Source organism: Coregonus lavaretus (genome assembly GCF_964263955.1).
Source record: "Coregonus lavaretus genome assembly, chromosome: 15".
Taxonomy (NCBI): domain Eukaryota; kingdom Metazoa; phylum Chordata; class Actinopteri; order Salmoniformes; family Salmonidae; genus Coregonus; species Coregonus lavaretus.
In genome coordinates, this window is record NC_140002.1 from 22,474,953 (window position 1) to 22,500,964 (window position 26,012).

Sequence of the window (26,012 nt, forward strand, 5' to 3'; positions counted from 1 at the left end):
TCAAAGCAGTCAGTAAAAAAAGAGAGGACACAAACTAAAAGGAATAAGGAAACTGCAGACCTTAACTGCATAGGAGCCGCTCAACACTCCACACACATAACGTCATATGATGCCAAAATGTATTTTCCCCGTGTCAAGCTATAACTCATAAGTGAAGTGTTGGATGAAAAGTGAATTGCGCTGAGACTCTTCAGTTGGAAGTGCCAACTCTTCATTGAGAATTACACTTTTATGGTTGAAGGGATTTTTTTTATTTTGTAACATTACGGTGACTAACTTCAATGTGAAGTTTGGTTTAAAAAACTAATCACATAACCTTCATAATGAAATTAAATTGCACAAAATTTCTATGGAAGCGATATCTGTACAACTAAAGTCTCCAATCACACTCCCATTTGCCAAAACAAGAGCTCAGCAATAAACCTTTCTTTCAAAGTACTAAAAGGTCTCTTTAGCAGTGGAAAAAGAATCAAACAATATTTGGTATAAAATCTGGATCTTCTTTCACCCATTTACAAAGCAAAAGCAAACAAACAAACTAAAACATGTTAGTCCCAATTATTTCAGAAAATCGACAGTGTCTATTGTAACAGGCATTCTCAAGTTCTGTAACTGAACGACATTTGACCAACAACGTGACCTATGTGTAATCAGATAGTATATACACTGAACTGAAAGTCTACTGAGACAGCAACTTGACATTACAGTAGATAAACTGATAGTGAGATGGCTACCTGACCAAACATCAGAAAGTTGGAGACCTCTGGCACTTTGAAGGTTGAGTAAGCCAAATTGGCACCATCCAACACTTAACACATACACTCAGATTTCTCCCCATGCTTGATAAAAGTAGTGTCCCAGTTTCAAAATCATCAGCTGAAAAATAGACCTTTAAGGAAGGTTGCTTATAAACCTGGTAGGGTAGTAGTAAAGGGGTGGAGCCAATACCATTGGTAAGTATAGCTAGCTTTGTTCTTAACACAATTAAGCCTTGTTCACACTGCAGGCCTTACTGCTCAAATTAGTTTTGTTTTTCAAATCTGTTTTGGAATACTGATTGTCCAAACAGCAAGTTACAAGTGACCAAATTGGATTTGTGTGTGTTCAGACAGCAGTCATTTGCTGACATGGCTACGCTAGTAACGACACTGTGGTGTAGGCTGATTGGTGGCGGTGCTCCTGCTTCCTATCACTCAGAAGTTATGTAGCTAGCTAAAGGTGACAACAATGCCTGCCATGGACGTTTCCCAGTTGTTTTGAATGTTGAAAATCATAGTGTAAGAACACTTTTAATGCCTCAAAGGATAAGATGATCCAACATTTAAAACAAGTCCTTTTTGGCTAGCTACAGCAGTTACTTAGCTAGCTGTTTAGCTTTCTAGCACATTCACTAACAATAAACAAGCTAGTTAGCTACCACATGTTCTTGTCAAACTGTAAACAGAGTAAATAATAAAATAATATGCCATTTAGCAGACGCTTTTATCCAAAGCGACTTACAGTCATGTGTGCATACATTTTTACGTATGGAGTAGCTAGCAAGCAACAAGATATGCCAAATAACAGTCTTAAAAACAATTTGAGGGTGAATAAATCAGATTTGACCGTTCAGACAAGTGGCATGGTCAGGAATCAGATTTGTATCGGACTTCAAAGGTACTTTGAAATGTGGCTTGAAATATTTGATTCCATGTGCTTTTTGGCTGTTGAGACCGCAGGAAAAAGACCAGATTCAAATCGGATATGCAATTTTTTTTGATTTGAGTCAACTTCCAATGTGAACAAGGCTTTAGTCAATGAAAATCAGATTAGATATAGCACATGGCCAAACAAAGGTGAACTGGACACAAACAAACTTGATGACTTCAGCAGTTTAGCAGGGATTTGTCCGGTTCCAAATCCATACAGTCAGTTGAGGCATTGGGAGCATATCAATATGAGTATGGAGGCATAGAGCTGAACTGAGGGAGGGGACTCCATAGACACCCAGCTTATATGAGTATGTAACTCTGCCACCACAACATCCTCTCATATGACTAGACAGCAAACAAGGTAGCAGCAAAGGACTGTGGGTGATGTAGTTCTATCATGCTTCCTTCACTAAAGCTCTAAAAACACAGCTTTCAGAAAACACAATATTGGATGTCAACTAAAGGGAGCCAAATTAGTTGTCCATTTGGAGTTGGCCGACAATGGCCCAAAACTACCGTAATACAACCAACTGTTAATCGATGTCAACATTTATTATATAGCTTTTCATCGTAATTTATATGCCAACCACCACTGTGTTGGAAACAAAATGTCAATCAGCAGTCAATCAGTAATGCATAGAGTAATATGTTTGACCACACTTAGATAATCCAAATTCAGATTGAATATGACATTATTAATGCCACCATTGTTGACCATTATTATAGTCTCCATTTCCAATGTCACTGGAATCACAACTCCATTAACATGGCGACTTCTGACTCTTCTCACAATCACAACAAGCCTACTGTCCCTGGCTGACTTCCAAGACTAAACACAAGCAAAAAGATATGAGAGCAAGAAAGAAACGTATTAATGTTTAAATCAAATCTCATCTTAAAACGGGAAGGCAAATCAAAAGCAAATAAATCCAGATTTCATCACACTTTTAGCAAATCTCGTCAAAAACCTTTTGTCACTATCAGTGGCTCTTGACATTGAATAAGGAGATCTAACAAGTCAAAGGGAGTGTATATAGTATAAATAAAAGCAAGTATAGATTGGGGCTAGTGATGTGCAATGACATGATATGGTTCTGTAATGTATATGCTTTATGAGAATCAAGGCATTGGTCTTCATGTTTACTGGGTTAACGTTTGTCTCACAAATAACGTAAGGTTATGAAATGATTGGAGGGTCATAAGAGAAATGTGAATCCATGATACAGAAACACCATGAGATTAGCGCTGGCTAATGCTAAAACGTCTGCAACGATCCTTGAAGTTGATCTTACAGTGTGAGGTTTTCGTAGTCCTGATATGGGGAAAAAAACTAAGCTATGGACACATCAACCCTACAGAGAAATAACTACCAATACTTTTGACAGTAATAACAAAAAACCAACCCATAGTAATTCTTAACAACTTGCTATAAGGATATATATCTGTACAACTTTATATGACAGTGTATATAATATTGATAGCAATCTACTTTAGTTCTATAGAAAAATATTTGCAAAGGGCAAAATCCTGAAATTCATCCAAAATAATCTTATGGTTTCTGCAACAATGGAACAACATATGTTTTTCTTAGCAACAGAAAAAGAACATGAAAACACAGAAGGGAACTGTAGCACAAAGAAACTGCACAAACACATGCAAAATGCCCTTTGTATAAACCAGTGTTGCTTTGGGTGCTTCCGCCAGGGTTCCACTGTGAAATCCAGTCCCCTAATTCTTCATGATACTCATAATCTTACCCGTTCATTCACAAAGCTACAGACAACTCTGTGTCTACAAAACTGACCAACACTTAAAGAAAACCTTTCCCTGTCAATGGCAGAAGTATACACATGAACAGGAGCAGAGAAAAGAGGATCGACCTCTAGTTCTTGGACTCCCAGTCCCTACAACATAAACACTGTATTAACTTGCGACTGATAAGCGTAGCCTGTCTTTATGACTTCTACATGAACATGTGCTAGACAATAACTCACAGGTAGTCAAGCCTGATTTGGTCCTCTTTCAGTTGTATTGCTCATGTATTGGTGTGTGATATCTGTCCTTGTCTATGTTCTGTGCCGGTCTAGTCAGCATTATTTCCATGACTGTGGCCTCAAGGAGAATCGTGTCCTTGAATACTAAGGGTGCAATCCCTTGTTCAAGAAAGAGAGTCTGACAAAGCAATGTCATATATGTGAACCTAACCTACAGCATGAGGAAAAAGAGGTGTGGTACACATTAACAAGAAGCAATGACGTTCAGACGGTTTGAAAATAGGGAAAAGTTAAAAACTAATTCCACCACTTTGGTTTCTACTACAACCAGAATTACTTCCATTAGCTCAGAGTGCACAACACCCCTTTAAATGATTACGATAAAATAATAATCCAAAACACATCGATCTATGAATTAATAGGGATAAAATCAAATAAAGATTAATGATGGTTGATCAAAAACATTTCCCTCTGGGTTAAAGGGCAAAACTACATGCAATGTTTCCAAAATGGCTGACAGCAGAACATGATTTGGGGAGAAAAAGTGAGAGAACTCATGTTCAAATCTTCTATTAGCATCAAATGAGAAATAGAAAAATAAAAACCAATCCACAGAAATTCAACTCCAAGTCAAAAAGCACTGCCTGTCAGCTATCGCTATCGTCGCCTGTACTAACAGGGCATTAGCTGGGAACAGTTGACATCATGATAGCACAACTTGACATGTTAGTAATAGTATCAAACTGAAATCCCTCTGGGAGACTCACATACCGTTGATCAAATCCCTTTCACTAGTGCCTACTCAAGCCTGCATCATTGTTAATGAGGGCCATACCGACTATCTGCATATGGGCTTTTGATTGTGTACCTCCTACAAATCTGTGGCCTACAAGTCTGCATTGGCATCACCTCTGGAGGAGCCAGCCCAGGACTGCAGACAGTCACAGAACTGGACCCCTTTCGTTCAACAGCAGTGGAGCATTTCCAGACAAAACAACTTTGCTACAGACGTCAACAGCTGTGTTGAGGACATGTGGGAGACCAGTCAAAATGATTGCTTGTTTCCATGTGGTGCCTGCACAAGACTTGGAGATCAGTGATGATAAGTCTCATGAGAATGACGATGGGATGGGCGCAAGACTTCAGTCCAAGAGACTGAGCCAGTTTACTGCATTCGTTTATGAGCAATCCTTAAAACAATATCAACACTTCGGTCACTTTAAGGCAAAGGCACTCCTATGAACTTAAGATAGTCCGGAGGAAAAGGCTCGCAGACGGTTAAGTGCTAAGCTAAGATATCTCTTTAATAGTGCTAAAACATCAACTCCTTTTTTTGAAAGGTAATGTTTTTGGGTATGATCAATTTAAGCTTTACTTTTCAAAAGCCATTATATGGAAATAACATTATTTTAAACTTGTCGCAGTACTTGTGCTTTTATCAAAAAAAGTTCAACACTCTTATTTTTTGGAGGGGTTCAATCTATCAAATCTTTCCAACGAAGTTCAGTAGAACAGTGTGACCAGCTGATAGGGACTGCTGTGGTTGGCCAGACTGGCAGTGTGGCACTTGAGGGAGCGTAGTTTGGAACCAGCCAGGACGCAGGGCTTATGAACAGTGTGCTAACTTCACTGCCCTCCAGAGGTGATCCAATCACCCCCAGCTTTGCTGTAGGAGGGGCAGCTGAGCAGTAGGCATTCAGGACCCACTCTATAGAGCCAGGGTATGACGCAAGGATCAGACAGCCATATATTAAGTCCAATGTATTGTGCTCCAAATGCGCACAATTTGAACAGTTGCCAATAATCTTTTTCTTTCTTGATAATGTGAAGTCTTTAAAGACTAAGCTTATTGTAAAGTCAGAATGGCATAGAACATTTTTAACAGCATGCAATTCAACTTTTAAGGTAAATTGTGACAGTTTTGTTGCCTTCCCCCCTTTTTAAGAGGTTTTTGGTCAGTAGTGCTTGTGCTTTACACACCTGTTTATTATTGTTATGTATAAAAATGTAATTTGATAAATTTTTGTTTTGTTTTAAAGAACTAAACCTATATTTAGCAAATAATAATTGTGGAAATAAAAATATTCTGAATAGTCGGGGTACGTAGTACTAAGAGCTTCACAAAAGTTTTAGATTTCAGCAAGTGCATCACAGTTTATAGTTTACTCCAGTTTTCTGATCCCTAGCCTTGTGCAGAGCCACATGTTGGTTAGGTTGTAGAGACCGGAAACCTCCCGGTCCTACAAATGAAGGCCAATAAACAGGAAATGCCAGTCACACTCTCTTGCTTGATCTAAGCCCATATATAGTGATCCTATCAGTGCTTATTTAGGAAAAATCTACCTCACTTTATTAATCTCAAATAAAGCTTGAAAATTTCAAAATAAATGTCAGATTCAGAGGTGATGCCAAAGGACAGCAGTTCCAGACCTTCAGATGCTATTGGTTCTCGAGCCCCACCACAACTTCTGTCCTGTGCTGGGTTCAGTGATACACGGAAAACGTACAAAATAGAATGAGTCAACCTGATTTCAATCATGCTTGCTGAGGTGATCTATCTTCATGGAAAATACATACAAATACAAGTTAAAAAGAAGAAAAGAAAAATGTACAGACACATCAAATCATGAACGGTGAATGCACCATAATGCTATCGACGACATCATCGGGTTGTTCTCTCATTTCAGTTCAAACCATATAAATGACACTGTCAAAACATATTCAAATTTCACTAATATACATGTATGACAACTACATCTCGTACGTATAACCCAATACTGCCGGCAGTCTATCAGTCTAAAAACATTTTTTTACATGACCCCTTATAGTCCCACACAATAATAATAATAATAATAATAATGTAAAACAGAAATCAAATAAGACATTAAAATGTAAAATACAGCCCCTATAAATAAGTAGAACAAAAAAATGAAACAAAAAAAACTTTGTTGAAGTCATCTACTGTGAGTCTTTAATATATGGCAATAAAGGAGACCTACTGTATTTGTGAGTCTGCTATGCCGTTAGCGATAACTTAGAAAACAGCTTAGAAGAAAGAAAGAGTGGCAGTTGTGCACTCTATGTGTGTGCAGGCATGTACAAATCAAAGCCACGCAGACTTATAAAACACACACAGAGACACACACACACACACACACACACTCAGGGGTGTGTATGGCAGAGCAGGGCAGCTAGTCCTCGCTCACACCCTTACACCCCTTTCTTACGGTACGTGCATACAAAATCACACACGCGCACATCTACTTGTGTACACGTACGTGTGTGCTCTCACACTCTCAAACACACAGGGAGAGGCAGTGGGCGGGCAGGCACTGTGAGCTTGTGGCATAGGAGGAAAGGGAGAGGATGGAGAAGGTTGCGATGTGTGCGAGGGGGTGTCTACTGTTCTACCATGTCTGGGAGAGGGAGGATGGGTTGAGGGTTGAGTATAAAATGAATGTCTTTGTTTCTTCCATTGACCCGTGTCAAGTGATCTTAACCTCTGAGATATATTCACATGAGGCAGGCCAAGAGTTTCAGCTGAAGGTAAGAGGACTTGTTGTGACCAGTGGAGAATGGAGATGCTACGTAACAGTCATGAATTGATCATAAAACTGGTCATATAAGGAAGAGAGCGCATTAAGACTGGTGGAAGAATCAGCTCGACTTTGAAACAGAGACGACCAAATTGGATGGGGGATGTCACATCAACAGTACTTTGGATATAACTTTTGGTATTGGTTATTAAATTAGTAAAAATGTACCTTGAAATATCTCTACTAAGTACTGGTACATTTGACCTCTTGACCTCTGAGCAACACAACATGACAGCCTGTGGAGAATATATGTCAGAGGGGTTTAAAGGAGGGACGTATGACAGGTCGACCATGACTAGGTCAGTCATGTAGCTCGTCGGTATGGGAACACACAAGCAGAGGAGAGTCCATCTCTTCCACCGACTCATAGTGCACCGCATGCAACAGGAACGGGGGTTTCTTGTCTTTCTTTTCTGTCTTTTGTTTTGACAATGTACATATATACACACAACCATAGGTAAAGAGTTGAGAGCAAAAGAGCCTGAAGCTTGGAATATACAGTAAAGTGAGCTGTGCATCTCCTGGCTTTTTCACCCAATGAAACGCAAGCCTCCCCGTCCTAGGGCCAGCCTGTGAAGTACAGCGGCCATCGGCTCCACTGCCCGCCCCGGTTCTGAGGTCTCAATAGTGTGTTTTTTTGTGGTTAAAAGAGGTTAAAAAGCAGGTTCGTAACTTTCTACTTTAAAAAATATCTAGACTGAAATATTTTTTTTCTCCATTAACTTGTATACATTTTTTACATCTTTTTTTTCTCTTTAGTTTTCTTAATTCTCAAACCTGATTTTGGCCTAAAATGGAGTGTATTAAACAAACGCTCCCAGTGCCACCAAAATGGCGTCCCCCGAAAGTCAGTTAAAGCTATGAAAGAAATGTGCACTACTTATCAAAGAGTTTCTAGATCACTCACGAGAAAGAACACTAAAAGTCAGCTACCACAAGATGTTTTCTGATTTTTCCTTTTTCCTTACATGACTGTTGCATTTTATGTTGTATGTTGAAAAATGGTGAATTAAAGTGATAATCTTTTTTCATCGTTCCTTTCAACAACTGATAATTCGTATTTTCACTTCTCATTTTATCCTTCCCAAGTATTTAGGAATCGAAACTAGCATTGTTTAGAGTCGACCGACTGTGCAATCTCTTAGTGGCAACCAAATTGCTATATACGTTTTTTTCTTTCTCAGAGGAGAAAAATAATTTTATAAAATTTTTGATTCCTTTCTCAATGGAGTCCATAGCATATTAAGAGTTCCAAAGCCATTACATGGCAACTTTTGGGGCACAGAGAAGAAGGTTGCTTGGGAAAGGGTTCTCCATGGTCCTTCTCTCCTGCAGACACAAATGTTTTAAATGCTTGGCTTTCCGTTTGACGATCCTTACAGATACCAAAGAGCTGCAATAGAGTTATGAGGAGGAGGAACCTCTTCAAAAACAGAGAAAAGAGAAAACATTGTAACATTTAGTCTGCTAGATGTGGTGAAAACTCACTGAGCGAACAAGGTTAGAAAAACTTTGAGGTGGCGAATAAATCTCTCAAAGGGAAACACACACACACAAATAAAACACAGAATTGCTTCTCGTGACAGTTTCCTCCTGTGGAGTGAAGCTCCTTTGTGAGTAGCGCAAGTCTTTCGTCTCTTTCGCACCTTTGGCCGGTGGTGTTAGGGCCCTGTGGCCAGCAGGGCTGTTAAGTGCTTTATCTACAAACAAAACAAGGTTGTTGCTGTCGTTTCGCTTCTGGAAAAAATCTCTAAACCCTCTTTGATATGAAAACTCGTAAAAGACACCAGTTCTTCTCTGGCAGCACTGCTCCAGGCTTGGCCTTGGGACTGTGCAGTCAGGGCTCTAGAAAAATAGGAACTCTCTCTTTCCCCGGTAGCGTGAGCAGGGGGGACCGTATTAGAACTCCCACTCATGGGGCTCGTCTTTGCTTGCGGCCTTCTCCAGACGGTGGATGATATTATTGAGGTTGGCGGCTTTCTTCTTGCGCAGGCTGTTGTCCCGGGGGTTGCGGGCAGCGGCGGTAGCAGCCACGGACACAGAGGAAACATGGCTGCTCTCTGGGAAGCTGAACAGGCTCTCCAGGGCACCGCCCTTGTGGTGGCCACTGGTACCTGCGGCAGTGCTGCCGGTGGCCAAGGTGGTTCCCTCGTCCCTGTGGTCGGACCCACCCTCGCCCTCCGAGGCCGGGTGGTGCTCGTGGCCGGGGCGTGTGCCCTCCACCGTGCCGTCCGACTCGGTGCCGTCGCAGCTGTCGCCCTCGCTGGCCTTGCCCGCTCTGGTGGACGGGGAGCCACCCTCACCGCCCTCGCCTCGCTGGATTTCCTCAATGAACAGCTCCCGTCGGATACGAGACCTGGAGGATAGAAAGAGAGAGAGCAGGACCCCAACAACCCTCAGTCAGACACAGACACAGTGCTGGGAGTCTCTCACATCAACAGAAAACATTTGGACCCAGGTCTGCATCCTTTCCCAGCCTTCTCCCCGTTCCTCTTCACCCACCTATAGTTGTGGAACCAGTTGATGACGGTGCTGGTCTTGAGGTTGAGCTGTGAGGCCAGCTCCTCGATGGTCTTGGGCGAGGGGTAAGGCTTCTGCTGATAGGCCCTCTTCAGGGCCTCCTTCTCCTCTGGGGCCAGCACCACACGAGCCTTCTTCAGGTGCTGCTGGGGGGGCTGTTGCTGGTGCAGGTGGTGGCTGAGGCCATGCTGTGGGCTGCCCCCCTGGCTGAAGTCTCCCCCCGACAAGCCCCCGCTGTCCACCGTCTGGCTCTCACTCACCGAGCTGTGGCGCCGCTTCATGTAGGCTGGCGGGGAGAGGAGAGACGGGAGGGGAAAGGGTTAAAAATGTGTGAGCCCCTACAAAGAGACGGAAGGGTTAACTAAATCATGAGGATGCCATGACTTGCCTGACAGGGCTGCACACAGGCCTGACAATGAAAATATTTCCTCTTTAATTCCGCTTTAAATTCTGTCCACAGCAATTGAAATATAACAGCATTCCATATAAACATTCAACAAATGTTGATGTGATATTTTATAAGGCTCACAGGCAGAAGCCATAGCTAAATACACTAATACAAGAGCCACAAAAATCTAACACATATTGCCACCAGGGGGCAGTATTACCACAAATACTCAGGAGACGCCAATTCACTCACAAGACAACATGGGTGGTAAGGTTCCCATGTAGAACCTGCACCACTTGAGACACATCTCTTCACGTACTTGATATGTTTAAATGGCTTGTGTGACGCAGAAGTCACACATAAGTTACATTATGGACCAAAAATAGAAACATGTTTTATGATATGGGTCATTCTTGAATTATGTGTTATTTAATAATAATGATAATAATAATATGCCATTTAGCAGACGCTTTTATCCAAAGCGACTTACAGTCATGTGTGCATACATTTTTACGTATGGGTGGTCCCGGGGATCGAACCCACTACCCTGGCGTTACAAGCGCCATGCTCTACCAATTGAGCTACAGAGGACCACTATTTGTATGGAGGCCCAAACCTGCTATAATTACAATTAAATGAATGAATAAATAAATACACACATACATAAATGAGCAAGGAAATACAAAAATGCTGACCAGAATTCATACATTTTTCTCTACATACAGTCAGGTCCATAATTATTGGCACCCTTGAAAATGAGGAGGAAAAAATACTATAAAATAAATAATACAAATACTGATCTATGCTCCCAAAAAAATTTAGAAATTATATTATTTTATACGAATACAATTGATCAGAGAAAGAGATTTTGTTTAATAAGTAAAAAAAGCTAAGGATAAAAATGATTGGCACCCCTGTTTTTAATACTCCAGCATCTCCCCTTGAGAGGATAACGACACCGAGCCTTTTTCTAAAATGAGATTGGAGAATACGTTGGGAAGGATCTTAGACCATTCCTCCATACAGAATCTTTCCAGATCCTTGATATACTTCGTCTGCGCTTATGGACTGCCCTCTTCAATTCAAACCACAGGTTTTCTGGAAACTGAGATGGCCATTGCAAAATGTTGATTTTGTGGTAAATTAACAATTTCTTTGTGGATTTTGATTAATGCTTGGGGTTATTGTCTTGCTGGAAGATCCACTTGCAGCCAAGTGTCAGGCTCCTGGCAGAGGCAACCAGGTTTTTGGCTAAAATGTCCTGGTACTTGGTAAAGTTCATGCCGTTGACCTTAACAAGGGCCCCAGGACCAGTGGAAGCAAAATAGCCCCATAACATCAAAGATCCACCACCATATTTTACTGTAGGTTAGGGCTGGGCGATATATCAAATTCATTTGAATGTATGTTTTTGCGCGATATTCCAAATGCCTGTATCGCAAGAACGTCGTTTCTTTTGTATTTTTTGTTTTATGACCGTTTATGTCAGCTTGTTCTCATGTTGTCTTTTTGGTCTCGTGTCCTTCGCTCCTGCTGTGTGCACCTTCCTATTTACACCAGAGAACTGTATATAATGACGAGATGCACGTCTCCACCCTAACAATAGGAGTCCCAAAGGACGGAAGGCTGGCGACAAGCTTAAATCCAAAATAAGCCTATAGAAACACATTGGGCTTATTTTGGACTGTTTTTAGCGAGAGTGAAACCTCTCGATTTGCCTCGTCCTCTATGGTTTACACAAATACACACCAAGCCCCTCCCACTCACAACAACAAAGATGAGAGATCACTCCTTCCTCTCTGACAAGCGGTTTCCACTCGCTATTTGCATTTGAGGTTTGGTCCGAAAGAATAGATCATATGAAAAACGAAACACATTGAGACATTATTTTACTGTAATAGAGGAGAACCTAACCTTTCTAACGATACCATTTTAATGTATCAACTACTTAAATTGCGCGCAGAGCAGACACTACTAAAACAAGAGTTGCAATGAACATTGATTCTGGAAAATGAATGCTGAGTTTGTTGAGCGTGGCATTGCGGTACCAAGTACCGCTAGCAGCATTTTAGCCAAAGACTGTTATACTAGCTGTCTAGTCTGTGTTTTATAAATGTGCAATAATCATAAAACACAATTACATAAGGAATTGGCAACTCGTTCTCATTCTGAAAAATAAGGTAAACCACTTGATTTCAACATCTGAACAAAGTGGACAGGCTAGCATGCTGTTCAAACAGTTGAAGACTGACAGAAGGGTGTGTTCATAACAATTCAACTGTTCTGCCTTGTTAGCTAGCAAATAAATCCAAGTTGGCTAAACTTGAAATATAAAGATTAGCTGCCTACTCACTAGCACGTGGGCTTGTACTTTAGAGATTGTTTATGAGACCTGTGCTAATTTTCTATAAATGGCTTCTACAAGAAGTTAGTCATTATTAGTGAATGCACATTAATCATGGTTCGGGATCAATTTCTAACTAACATTTTCATAGACAGACTTGAAAGCCAGATCAGTGATTATTGCAAAAAAGCAGGTTAAACTATTTTGATAAAATAATGTAATTATTAGTGGGTCTTGTGGAAGGCTTATATTTGTCTTAGGTATAATTTCACAAGACCTGAATTCATTAAATGATTGCTGACTGTTTGAAATGCAGTGTATTTGACCTGTAATTGTAAAACAAAGCTTATTTCGATTAAATGCTTTTATTTTTTATCAATATATCATAAATCTGCCATACGTTTGACCCAAAAATATTTTTAGGCCATATCGCCCAGCCCTACCGCATATGCTTCTGTTTTTCCAACGCCAAACCCACCACTGGTGTGCGTGGCCAAAGAGTGAAATGTTCATATCATCTGACATAGCACCACCTGGAGTTTGATAAATGGCATTGGCATCATGAACTTTACCAAGTACCAGGACATTATAGCCAAAACCCTGGTTGCCTCTGAAGAAATAATATAAATGAATAAAATGAATGAAAGTGGGATTAATGATTTATCTATTTATGTCTGCATTCATCCATTTATTTATTAATCTATTTATGTGTGCATTTATTTAAATGTTTATGTGTGCATTTATTTATTTATTAATGTATTTATTTGTGTGCATTTATTTATTCATTAATTTATTTCTAATTATGGAAGGTTTGGTCCTCCATACATTTTAGAAAAAATTAACATGATTTTCTGAAGTGGAGGCCACAAATGCTCAAATCATCAATACTTTTAAAAATATTTACTAAAGTAAATATGATTAATCTTTTTTCTGACAAAGTTATTTCCCTTCATTTAAATTGAGTAGCACCAAGTGACACTGGATTTAGACACACCAAATTATCAATGGAATCCTGAAATGTATGACATACTAAAAGGATGTGATTAGCTTATCATTTTATTTAATATAGACCCCTCCCCCCATAACAGTTTGCCCCGTGAGAGAACGCTCAAGGTTCTTATATATCCTACAATTGAAGTCGTAAGTTTACATACACTTAGGTTGGAATCATTAAAACTCGTTTTTCAACCACTCCACACATTTCTTGTTAACAAACTATAGTTTTGGCAAGTCGGTTAGGACATCTACTTTGTGCATGACACAAGTAACTTTTCCAACAATTGTTTACAGACAGATTATTTTACTTATAATTCACTGTAACACAATTCCAGTGGGTCAAAAGTTTACATACAGTGGGGAAAAAAAGTATTTAGTCAAATCAAATTTTATTGGTCACATGCGCCGAATACAACAGGTGCAGACATTACAGTGAAATGCTTACTTACAGCCCTTAACCAACAGTGCATTTATTTTTAACAAAAAAAGTAAAAATAAAACAACAACAAAAGAATGAGCAGAAGTAAAATAAAATAACAGTAGGGAGGCTATATATACAGGGGGGTACCGTTGCAGAGTCAATGTGCGGGGGCACCGGCTAGTTGAGGTAGTTGAGGTAATATGTACATGTGGGTAGAGTTAAAGTGACTATGCATAAATAATTAACAGAGTAGCAGCAGCGTAAAAAGGATGGGGTGGGGGGGCAGTGCAAATAGTCTGGGTAGCCATGATTAGCTGTTCAGGAGTCTTATGGCTTGGGGGTAGAAGCTGTTGAGAAGTCTTTTGGACCTAGACTTGGCACTCCGGTACCGCTTGCCGTGCGGTAGCAGAGAGAACAGTCTATGACTAGGGTGGCTGGAGTCTTTGACAATTTTGAGGGCCTTCCTCTGACACCGCCTGGTATAGAGGTCCTGGATGGCAGGAAGCTTGGCCCCAGTGATGTACTGGGCCGTACGCACTACCCTCTGTAGTGCCTTGCGGTCGGAGGCCAAGCAGTTGCCATACCAGGCGGTGATGCAACCAGTCAGGATGCTCTCGATGGTGCAGCTGTAGAATTTTTTGAGGATCTGAGGACCCATGCCAAATCTTTTCAGTCTCCTGAGGGGGAATAGGCTTTGTCGTGCCCTCTTCACGACTGTCTTGGTGTGTTTGGACCATGATAGTTCGTTGGTGATGTGGACACCAAGGAACTTGAAGCTCTCAACCTGTTCCACTACAGCCCCGTCGATGAGATTGAGGGCGTGCTCAGTCCTCTTTTTTTTCCTGTAGTCCACAATCATCTCCTTTGTCTTGGTCACGTTGAGGGAGAGGTTGTTGTCCTGGCACCACACGGCCAGGTCTCTGACCTCCTCCCTATAGGCTGTCTCATCGTTGTCGGTGATCAGGCCTACCACTGTTGTGTCGTCGGCAAACTTAATGATGGTGTTGGAGTCGTGCCTGGCCATGCAGTCATGGGTGAACAGAGAGTACAGGAGGGGACTGTGCACGCACCCCTGAGGGGTCCCCGTGTTGAGGATCAGCGTGACGGATGTGTTGTTACCTACCCTTACCACCTGGGGGCGGCCCGTCAGGAAGTCCAGGATCCAGTTGCAGAGGGAGGTGTTTAGTCCCAGGATCCTTAGCTTAGTGATGAGCTTAGAGGGCACTATGGTGTTGAATGCTGAGCTGTAGTCAATGAATAGCATTCTCACGTAGGTGTTCCTCTTGTCCAGGTGGGAAAGGGCAGTGTGGAGTGCAATAGAGATTGCATCATCTGTGGATCTGTTGGGGCGGTATGCAAATTGGAGTGGGTCTAGGGTTTCTGGGATAATGCTGTTGATGTGAGCCATGACCAGCCTTTCAAAGCACTTCATGGCTACAGACGTCAGTGCTACGGGTCGGTAGTCATTTAGGCAGGTTATCTTAGAGTCCTTGGGCACGGGGACTATGGTGGTCTGCTTGAAACATGTTGGTATTACAGACTCAGTCAGGGACATGTTGAAAATGTCAGTGAAGACACTTGCCAGTTGGTCAGCACATGCTCGGAGTACACGTCCTGGTAATCCGTCTGGCCCTGCGGCCTTGTGAATGTTGACCTGCTTAAAAGTCTTACTCACATCGGCTACGGAGAGCGTGATCACATAGTCATCCGGAACAGCTGGTGCTTTCATGCATGCTTCAGTGTTGCTTGCCTCGAAGCGAGCATAGAAGTGGTTTAGCTCGTCTGGTAGGCTTGTGTCACTGGGCAGCTCGCGGCTGTGCTTCCCTTTGTAGTCTGTAATAGTTGTCAAGCCCTGCCACATCCGACGAGCGTCAGAGCCAGTGTAGTACGATTCAATCTTAGTCCTGTATTGACTCTTTGCCTGTTTGATGGTTCGTCGGAGGGCATAGCGGGATTTCTTATAAGCGTCCGGGTTAGAGTCCCGTTCCTTGAAAGCGGCAGCTCTACCCATTAGCTCAGTGCGGATGTTTCCTGTAATCCATGGCTTCTGGTTGGGGTATGTACGTACGGTCACTGTGAGTCACAGTGACCGTCAGCCACCAATTGTGCAAGTTCTCCCACTTAAAAAGATGAGAGAGGCCTGTAATTTTCATCATAGGTACACGTCAACTATGACAGACAAATTGAGAAAAAAAATCCAGAAAATCACATTGTAGGATTTTTAATGAATTTATTTGCAAATTATGGTAGAAAATAAGTATTTGGTCACCTACAAATAAGCAAGATTACTGGCTCTCACAGACCTGTAACTTCTTCTTTAAGAGGCTCCTCTGTCCTCCACTCGTTACCTGTATTAATGGCACCTGTTTGAACTTGTTATCAGTATAAAAGACACCTGTCCACAACCTCAAACAGTCACATTCCAAACTCCACTATGGCCAAGACCAAAGAGCTGTCAAAGGACACCAGAAACAAAATTGTAGACCTGCACCAGGCTGGGAAGACTGAATCTGCAATAGGTAAGCAGCTTGGTTTGAAGAAATCAACTGTGGGAGCAATTGTTAGGAAATGGAAGACATACAAGACCACTGATAATCTCCCTCGATCTGGGGCTCCACGCAAGATCTCACCCCGTGGGGTCAAAATGATCACAAGAACGGTGAGCAAAAATCCCAGAACCACAAGGGGGAACCTAGTGAATGACCTGCAGAGAGCTGGGACCAAAGTAACAAAGCCTACCATCAGTAACACACTACGCCGCCAGGGACTCAAATCCTGCAGTGCCAGACGTGTCCCCCTGCTTAAGCCAGTACATGTCCAGGCCCGTCTGAAGTTTGCTAGAGTGCATTTGTATGATCCAGAAGAGGATTGGGAGAATGTCATATGGTCAGATGAAACCAAAATATAACTTTTTGGTAAAAACTCAACTCGTCGTGTTTGGAGGACAAAGAATGCTGAGTTGCATCCAAAGAACACCATACCTACAGTGAAGCATGGGGGTGGAAACATCATGCTTTGGGGCTGTTTTTCTGCAAAGGGACCAGGACGACTGATCCGTGTAAAGGAAAGAATGAATGGGGCCATGTATCGTGAGATTTTGAGTGAAAACCTTCCATCAGCAAGGGCATTGAAGATGAAACGTGGCTGGGTCTTTCAGCATGACAATGATCCCAAACACACCGCCCGGGCAAAGAAGGAGTGGCTTCGTAAGAAGCATTTCAAGGTCCTGGAGGGGCCTAGCCAGTCTCCAGATCTCAACCCCATAGAAAATCTTTGGAGGGAGTTGAAAGTCTGTGTTGCCCAGCGACAGCCCCAAAACATCACTGCTCTAGATGAGTTCTGCATGGAGGAATGGGCCAAAATACCAGCAACAGTGTGTGAAAACCTTGTGAAGACTTACAGAAAACGTTTGACCTGTGTCATTGCCAACAAAGGGTATATAACAAAGTATTGAGAAACTTTTGTTATTGACCAAATACTTATTTTCCACCATAATTTGCAAATAAATTCATTAAAAATCCTACAATGTGATTTTCTGGATTTTTTTTTCTCATTTTGTCTGTCATAGTTGACGTGTACCTATGATGAAAATTACAGGCCTCTCTCATCTTTTTAAGTGGGAGAACTTGCACAATTGGTGGCTGACTAAATACTTTTTTCCCCACTGTACACTAAGTTGACTGTGCCTTTAAACAGCTTGGAAAATTCCCAAAAATTATGTAATGGCTTTAGAAGCTTCTGATTGACTAATTGACATCATTTGAGTCAATTGGAGTGTACGTGTGGATCAAGGCCTACCTTTTAAGGCCTACCTTCAAACTCAGTGCCTCTTTGCTTGACATCATGGGTAAATCAAAAGAAATCCGCCAAGACCTCAGAATTTTTTTTTGTAGACCTCCACAAGTCTGGTTCATCCTTGGGAGCAATTCCCAAACGCCTGAAGGTACCACGTTCATCTGTACAAACAATAGTATGCAAGTATAAACACCATGGGACCACGCAGCCTTCATACCGCTCAGGAAGGAGACGCGTTCTGTCTCCTATAGATCAACGTACTTTGGTGCGTAAAGTGCAAATCAATACCAGAACAACAGCAAAGGACCTTGTGAAGATGCTGGAGGAAACAGGTACAAAAGTATCTATATCCACAGTAAAACGAGTCCTATATTGACATAACCTGAAAGGCCGCTCAGCAAGGAAGAAGCCACTGCTCCAAAACCGCCATAAAAAAGCCAGACTACGGTTTGCAACTGCACATGGGGACAAAGATCGTACTTTTTGGAGAAATGTCCTCTGCTCTGATGAAACAAAAATATAACTGTTTGGCCATAATGACCATCGTTATGTTTGGAGGAAAAAGGGGGTTGCTTGCAAGCCGAAGGACACCATCCCAACCGTGAAGCACAGGGGTGGCAGCATCATGCTGTGGGGGTGCTTTGCTGCAGGAGGGACTGGTGCACTTCATAAAATAGATGGCATCATGAGAAAGGAAAATGATGTGGATATATTGAAGCAACATCTCAAGACATCAGTCAGGAAGTTAAAGCTTGGTCGCAAATGGGTCTTCCAAATGGACAATGACCCCAAGCCATCACAAAACCTCAATCCTATAGAACATTTGTGGGCAGAACTGAAAAAGCGTGTGCGAGCAAGGAGGCCTACAAACTTGACTCAGTTACACCAGTTCTGTCAGGAGGAATGGGCCCAAATTCACCCAACTTATTGTGGGAAGCTTGTGGAAGGCTACCCGAAACGTTTGACCCAAGTTATACAATTTAAAGGCAATGCTACCAAATACTAATTGACTGTATGTAAACTTTTGACCCACTGGGAATGTGATGAAAGAAATAAAAGCTTAAATAAATCATTCTCTCTACTATTATTCTGACATTTCACATTCTTAAAATAAAGTGGTGATCCTAACTGACCTAAGACAGGGAATTTGTACTAGGATTAAATGTCAGGAATTGTGAAAAACTGATTTTAAATGTATTTGGCTAAGGTGTATGTAAACTTCAGACTTCAACTGTATATCCTGATTTTCAAGGCAGTAACACCAATGACATAAAACTGAGGGACACACATTATATTAGTAAAAAAAAAGGTATTTAAATAGTCTTCTTTATTTTTATTGATCTGTACAATATTTTAAATACTTTTGTTCACTTTCTAGCCTTCAAGATAATAGATATCTCTAAATCCCCAAAACATGTCAGTACTGCTCTTTCCTCGTCTGATCATATGTTCTCGCATACCCCGAGAGCATCTGGTCAGCGCGGCGGTGGCACAGGAATCCTCATCTCTCCCAAGTGGACATTCTCTCTTTTCCCTCTGACCCATCTGTCTATCTCCTCATTTGAATTCCATGCTGTCACAGTCACTAGCCCATTCAAGCTTAACATCCTTGTCATTTATTGCCCTCCAGGTTCCCTTGGAGGGTTCATCAATGAGCTTGATGCCCCTCACAGTTCTGGGTGACTTTAACCTCCCTACGTCTGCCTTTGACTCATTTCTCTCTGCCTCCTTCTTTCCACTCCTTTCCTCTTTTGACCTCACCCTCACACCGTCCCCCCCTACTCACAAGGCAGGCAATACGCTTGACCTCATCTTTACTAGATGCTGTTCTTCTACTAATCTCACTGCAACGCCCCTCCAAGTCTCCGACCACTACTTCATATCCTTTTCTCTCTCGCTCTCCTCCAACACTACTCACTCTGCCCCTACTCAGATGGTAATGTGCCGTCGTAACCTTCGCTCTCTCTCTCCCGCTACTCTCTCCTCTTCCATCCTATCATCTCTTCCCTCTGCTAAATCCTTCTCCCTCCAATCTCCTGATTCTGCCTCCTCAACCCTCCTCTCCTCCCTCTCTGAATCTTTTGACTCTCTATGTCCCCTATCCTCCCGGCCGGCTCGGTCCTCCCCTCCTGCTCCGTGGCTTGACGATTCATTGCGAGCTCATAGAACAGGGCTCCGGGCAGCCGAGCGGAAATGGAGGAAAACTAGACTCCCTGCGGACCTGTCATCTTTCCACTCCCTCCTCTCTACATTCTCTTCCTCCGTTTCTGCTGCTAAAGCCACTTTCTACCACTCTAACCCTAGGAAGCTCTTTGCCACCTTCTCCTCCCTGCTGAATCCTCCTCCTCCTCCCTCTCTGTGGATGACTTCGTCAACTATTTTGAAAAGAAGATTGACGACATCCGATCCTCATTTATTAAGTCAAATGACACCGCTGGTCCTGCTCACACTGCCCTACCCTATGTTTTGACTTCTTTCTCCCCTCTCTCTCCAGATGAAATCTTGCGACTTGTGATGGCCGGCCGCCCAACAACCTGCCCGCTTGACCCTATCCCCTCCTCTCTTCTCCAGACCATTTCCGGAGACCTTCTCCCTTACCTCACCTCGCTCATCAACTCATCCTTGTCCGCTGGCTATGTCCCTTCCATCTTCAAGAAAGCGAGAGTTGCACCCCTCCTCAAAAAACCTACACCTGATCCCTCCGATGTCAACAACTACAGACCAGTATCCCTTCTTTCTTTTCTCTCCAAAACTCTTGAGCGTGCTGTCTATAGCCAACTCTCCTGCCATCTCTCTCAGAATGACCTTCTTGATCCAAACCAGTCAGGTTTCAAGACTGGTCATTCAACTGAGACTGCTCTTCTCTGTGTCACGGAGGCTCTCCACACTGCTAAAGCTAACTCTCTCTCCTCTGCTCTTGTCCTTCTAGACCTGTCTGCTGCCTTTGATACTGTGAACCATCAGATCCTCCTCTCCACCCTCTCTGAGTTGGGCATCTCCGGCGCGGCTCACACTTGGATTGCGTCCTACCTGACAGGTCGCGCCTACCAGGTGGCGTGGCGAGAATCTGTATCCGCACCACGTGCTCTCACCACTGGTGTCCCCCAGGGCTCAGTTCTAGGCCCTCTCCTATTCTCTCTATACACCAAGTCATTTGGCTCTGTCATATCCTCACATGGTCTCTCCTATCATTGCTACGCAGACGACACACAATTAATTTTCTCCTTTCCCCCTTCTGATAACCAGGTGGCGAATCGCATCTCTGCATGTCTGGCAGTCATATCAGTGTGGATGTCGGATCACCACCTCAAGCTGAACCTCGGCAAGATGGAGCTGCTCTTCCTCCCGGGGAAGGATTGCCCGCTCCATGATAATAATAATAATAATATGCCATTTAGCAGACGCTTTTATCCAAAGCGACTTACAGTGATGCGTGCATACATTTTTTTTGTGTATGGGTGGTCCCGGGGATCGAACCCACTACCTTGGCGTTACAAGCGCCGTGCTCTACCAGCTGAGCTACAGAGGACCACGATCTCGCCATCACGGTTGACAACTCTGTTGTGTCCTCCTCCCAGAGTGCAAAGAACCTTGGCGTGACCCTGGACAACACCCTGTCGTTCTCCACTAACATCAAAGCGGTGACCCGATCCTGTAGGTTCATGCTCTACAGCATTCGCAGAGTACGACCCTACCTTACACAGGAAGCGGCACAGGTCCTAATCCAGGCACTTGTCATCTCCCATCTGGATTACTGCAACTCGCTGTTGGCTGGGCTCCCTGCCTGTGCCATTAAACCCCTACAACTCATCCAGAACGCTGCAGCCCGTCTGGTGTTCAACCTTCCCAAGTTCTCTCACGTCACCCCGCTCCTCCTTACACTCCACTGGCTTCCAGTTGAAGCTCGCATCTGCTACAAGACCATGGTGCTTGCCTACGGAGCTGTGAGGGGAATGGCACCTCCTTACCTTCAGGCTCTGATCAGTCCCTACACCCAAATGAGGGCATTGCGTTCTTCCACCTCTGGCCTGCTGGTCCCCCTACCTCTGCGGAAGCACAGTTCCCGCTCAGCCCAGTCAAAATTGTTCGCTGCTCTGGCACCCCAATGGTGGAACAAGCTCCCTCACGACGCCAGGATAGCAGAGTCACTGACCACCTTCCGGAAACACTTGAAACCCTACCTCTTTAAGGAATACCTGGGATAGTATAAAGTAATCCTTCTACCCCCCCTACCCCACCCCCACATTAAAATAAATAAATAATATATATATAAAATTAAAAATATACTCTACAAATTAAAAATGTAATTTAAATAAAATAAATTGTAAAGTGGTTGTCCCACTGGCTATCACAAGGTGAATGCACCAATTTGTAAGTCGCTCTGGATAAGAGCGTCTGCTAAATGACGTAAATGTAAATGTAGTACAACTCTACACATCACCACTGGGACAAGCCAATGTGCTTATCCTAAGTACTTTAAACAACGCATAAACAACGTTTTGCAGTATAAAGAACTTGCATTATGTTTTATTATTGAAAAACTGTTCAATATAAACAACATGATGTGTAACTATTTGTAATTTTAATGTGTTTTTCATGGTTGCAAAGGCAAGGGATGCAAATGCCACCATAATTCAACAACGACCCATATGTCTTCATATATATAAAAACATTTATCTAAACAATAGGCTACCTGACTGTACAATTCAAATGCTAGCTTCCCCATGATAATGGCCATTCTCTAACCTTTGGCTAACACTTTATCTTGAGATAGCTTGCTTTTTTTACCTCCAAAATGGTTAGGGTGAGGAGAGGACTGGGGTAGTGGTAAATGTATCCCTAGATAATCTGTTAAAGGGAAACAGAGCTTCCATTAAGCCCTTATAGCCGTCCATATCAGCTGCTCTATCATTTGACCATACAATTTAAAGTGCTTTTAGACCTAACAAAAAGCACTATATTAAACACACGTCATTATCATCACTATTAGTACAAAGCCACGTAGCCCTAGCTTTGTTATGAACTGAAGTATGCTCCAGGGGTGAAGCCAAAATCACACGGAGACACCGTCAACCGCATCAAAATTTGCGCGCGAGAGTAGAGAGTGTCAATTCACATACACTGCTTAGCGTATGCCATCTTAATTGTCAGGAGAATCCATAATAAACAGTTGTATTTGTTATGTTCTCTATGTAGCCCTTCATTATTTTTGTGTGTTCCTTTTGACTCACCTTATATGTCCTACGGGAGCCACCATACCTACCTGTGCTAAACAGTTATGTCAGTTTACAAACGTGAGGAGAGTTGTAGCTAGTACACCCGAGCAGTTTATAAAGAATTTAGCTAGTCCCGTGCGTCTACATAACAGTATTGTATGGAACGCCGTTTGGGTCTTTGCGTTTCAAAAAAGATACACGTCAAATAACACTATTAATAAACATTTAATTTGACACGTCAAATAATACAATTATATTATAGAATGTTGTGTGTGCTGAATTTGCTTGTGAAAGCCAAGCGCCACCACTACGATCAGTAGCACTGTCAAAGCTGTACAAAACAAAGTCTGCAAACAAGCACACACCCGCCACCAACGATGTGTTTCAATAGTGTGTTGGTAATAATGCATTATTTGTTCGACCGAATGGGAAAACGTCTGTGTGAGCATTTGAAATAAGATCAGGATCAAACTCGCAGGTTAAAAAATGTTTGCAAATATCTTTGATACAGATGTTATTAGCAACCTCTGGGGTAGCTAGCTAGCTTTAGCTTGGTAACGTTACATAGCTAGCACCAATGCAACTAACGTTAACCTGAAAACAATGACCAATAGAAACTGAAGTCATTTTCAATATTCTTAGCAATGATTTAGGAATCCATGTGAGTAAGTATTAGCTAGGTAGCCACTTGAACTTGAGTACATGAAAATAACTAGCTAGCCAGATACTTCACCCGGTTTCCCAAAAGCTAATGTTATAAGCAGCCAGTAAACTTCATTTGGCTGGTGAGGCTTGACCCGGACCGGGCTATGTGTTGTGAAAATAGCCACAATAAGGATTAGCCACAATAGTGGAATTTGCGGTTTGCCTTCCAAATAAAAGTACCTCTTTGAAAGTGACGCAAAGGGATACAATTGGTGAAATCATGCAATATTTAGACTAGATAATGTTAAACAAGGTTGGAATGTGGAGCAATGAAATTGGGTATCAGTCTATTGGGTGACACCCACAGAACACAACTGTGAAGAGTTTATGCAAATATTAGAGTTGTAGCTCTTATCGCGGGACTGTGCCTGTGTGAAATCACCTCCCCAGTCAGCCTTTTGTGCATATTGACATTTATATGGCACTGTACAGCCTTACCTACGGATTGGGGATCAATTAAATGGGGTGTCAGTCTACTCTACTCAGTACCAAGAGCTTTTCCCCCAACGTCCTCCTCAGAGTTATCAGACTCCAAAACATCCAGGTTGTATTGTTTTTCCTCTGGAATAGTGTTCAATACACATAGTAGGGTGACTGGTACAATACATGTGGCTCAATTCACAGTGGTTTCAGAGTCCCGCAATAAGAGCTACGACGCTAATGTTCTCTGGGTGTCACTGAGTAGATTGATACCCCATGTCATTGATCCATAATCCATAGGTAAGGCTGTACAGTGAAATACTGTGGTTTTCCACTTTAATTTTGAGGGTGACTCCAAATCCAGACCTCCATGGGTTGATAAATTTGATTTCCATTGATAATTTTTGTGTGATTTTGTTGTCAGCACATTCAACTATGTAGTATTTAATAAGATTATTTCATTCATTCAGATCTAGGATGTGTTGTTTAAGTGTTCCCTTTATTTTTTTGAGCAGTGTAAATATTCTCCCAATGCAATTCTAAAGTCTAATACATCCAGTGTAATTTCAACAGATTTTTGTCAAACAAACAAATTATTTTATTTTGTTGAATTTACAGAACCAATCAAAAGTTTGGACACACCTACTCATTCAAGGTTTTTTCTTTATTTTTTACATTGTAGAATTATAGTGAAGACATAGAAACTATGAAATAACACATATGGAATCATGTAGTAACCATAAAAAAAGTGTTAAACAAATCAAAATATATTTGAGATTCTTCAAATAGCCACCCTTTGCCTTGATGACACTTTGCACACTCTTGGCATTCTCTCTACCAGCTTCATGAGGTAGTCACCTGGAATGCATTTCAATTAACAGATGTGCCTTCTTAAAAGTTAATTTGTGGAATTTCTTTCCTTAATGCGTTTGAGCCAATCAGTTGTGTTATGACAAGTTAGTGGGGTATACAGAAGATAGCCCTATTTGGTAAAAGACCAAGTCCATATTATGGCAAGAACAGCTCAAATAAGCAACGAGAAGTGACAGTCCATCATTACTTTAAGACATGAAGGTCAGTCAATATAGAACATTTCAAGAACTTCAAGTGCAGTCGCAAAAACCCATCAAGCACTATGATGAAACTGTCTCTCATGATGACCGCCACAGGAATGGAAGACCCAGAGTTACCTCTGCTGCAGAGGATAAGTTCATTAGAGTTACCAGCCTCAGAAATTGCAGCACAAATAAATGCTTCACAGAGTTCAAGTAACAGACACATCTCAACATCAACTGTTCAGAGGGGACTGTGTGAATCAGGCCTTCATGGTCGAATTGCTGCAAAGAAACCACTACTAAAGGACACCAATAAGAAGAAGAGACCTGTTTGGGCCAAGAAACACGAGCAATGGACATTATACCGGTGGAAATTTGTCCTTTGGTCTGGATTCCAAATTGGAGATTTTTGGTTCCAACCGCCGTGTCTTTGTGAGACGCGGTGTGGGTGAACGGATGATCTCCACATGTGTATTTCCCACCGTAAAGCATGGAGGAGGAGCTGGGAAATTCAAGGCACACTTAACCAGCATGGCTACCACAGCATTTGCAGCGATACACCATCCCATCTGGTTTGGGCTTAGTGTGACTATAATTTGTTTTTCAACAGGACAATGACCCAACACACCTCCAGGCTGTGTAAGGGCTATTTTATCAAGAAGGAGAGTGATGGAGTGCTGCATCAGATGACCTGGCCTCCACAATCCCCCGACCTCAACCCAATTGAGATGGTTTGGGATGAGTCGGACCGCAGTGTGAAGGAAAAGCAGCCAACAAGTGCTCAGCATTTGTGGGAACTCCTTCAAGACAGTTGGAAAAGCATTCCAGGTGAAGCTGGTTGAGAGAATGCAAAGAGTGTGCAAAGCTTTCA

At 42.3% G+C, this 26,012-nt stretch overlaps 1 protein-coding gene across 1 annotated transcript in view; it reads right to left on the reverse strand.

Moving 5' to 3' along the window:
• Positions 1-7,852: 7,852 nt before the first annotated feature.
• cux1a (cut-like homeobox 1a) overlaps positions 7,853-26,012 on the reverse strand; it is a 237,913-nt gene continuing 219,753 nt past the window's right edge. The window contains exons 23-24 of the mRNA XM_084178371.1: positions 9,784-10,087; positions 7,853-9,637 (exon numbers count right to left, since the gene is read on the reverse strand). Coding sequence (XP_084034497.1) covers positions 9,181-9,637; positions 9,784-10,087 — 761 coding nt within the window. The 3' untranslated portion in view covers positions 7,853-9,180. The remainder of the gene's footprint in view (positions 9,638-9,783; positions 10,088-26,012) is intronic.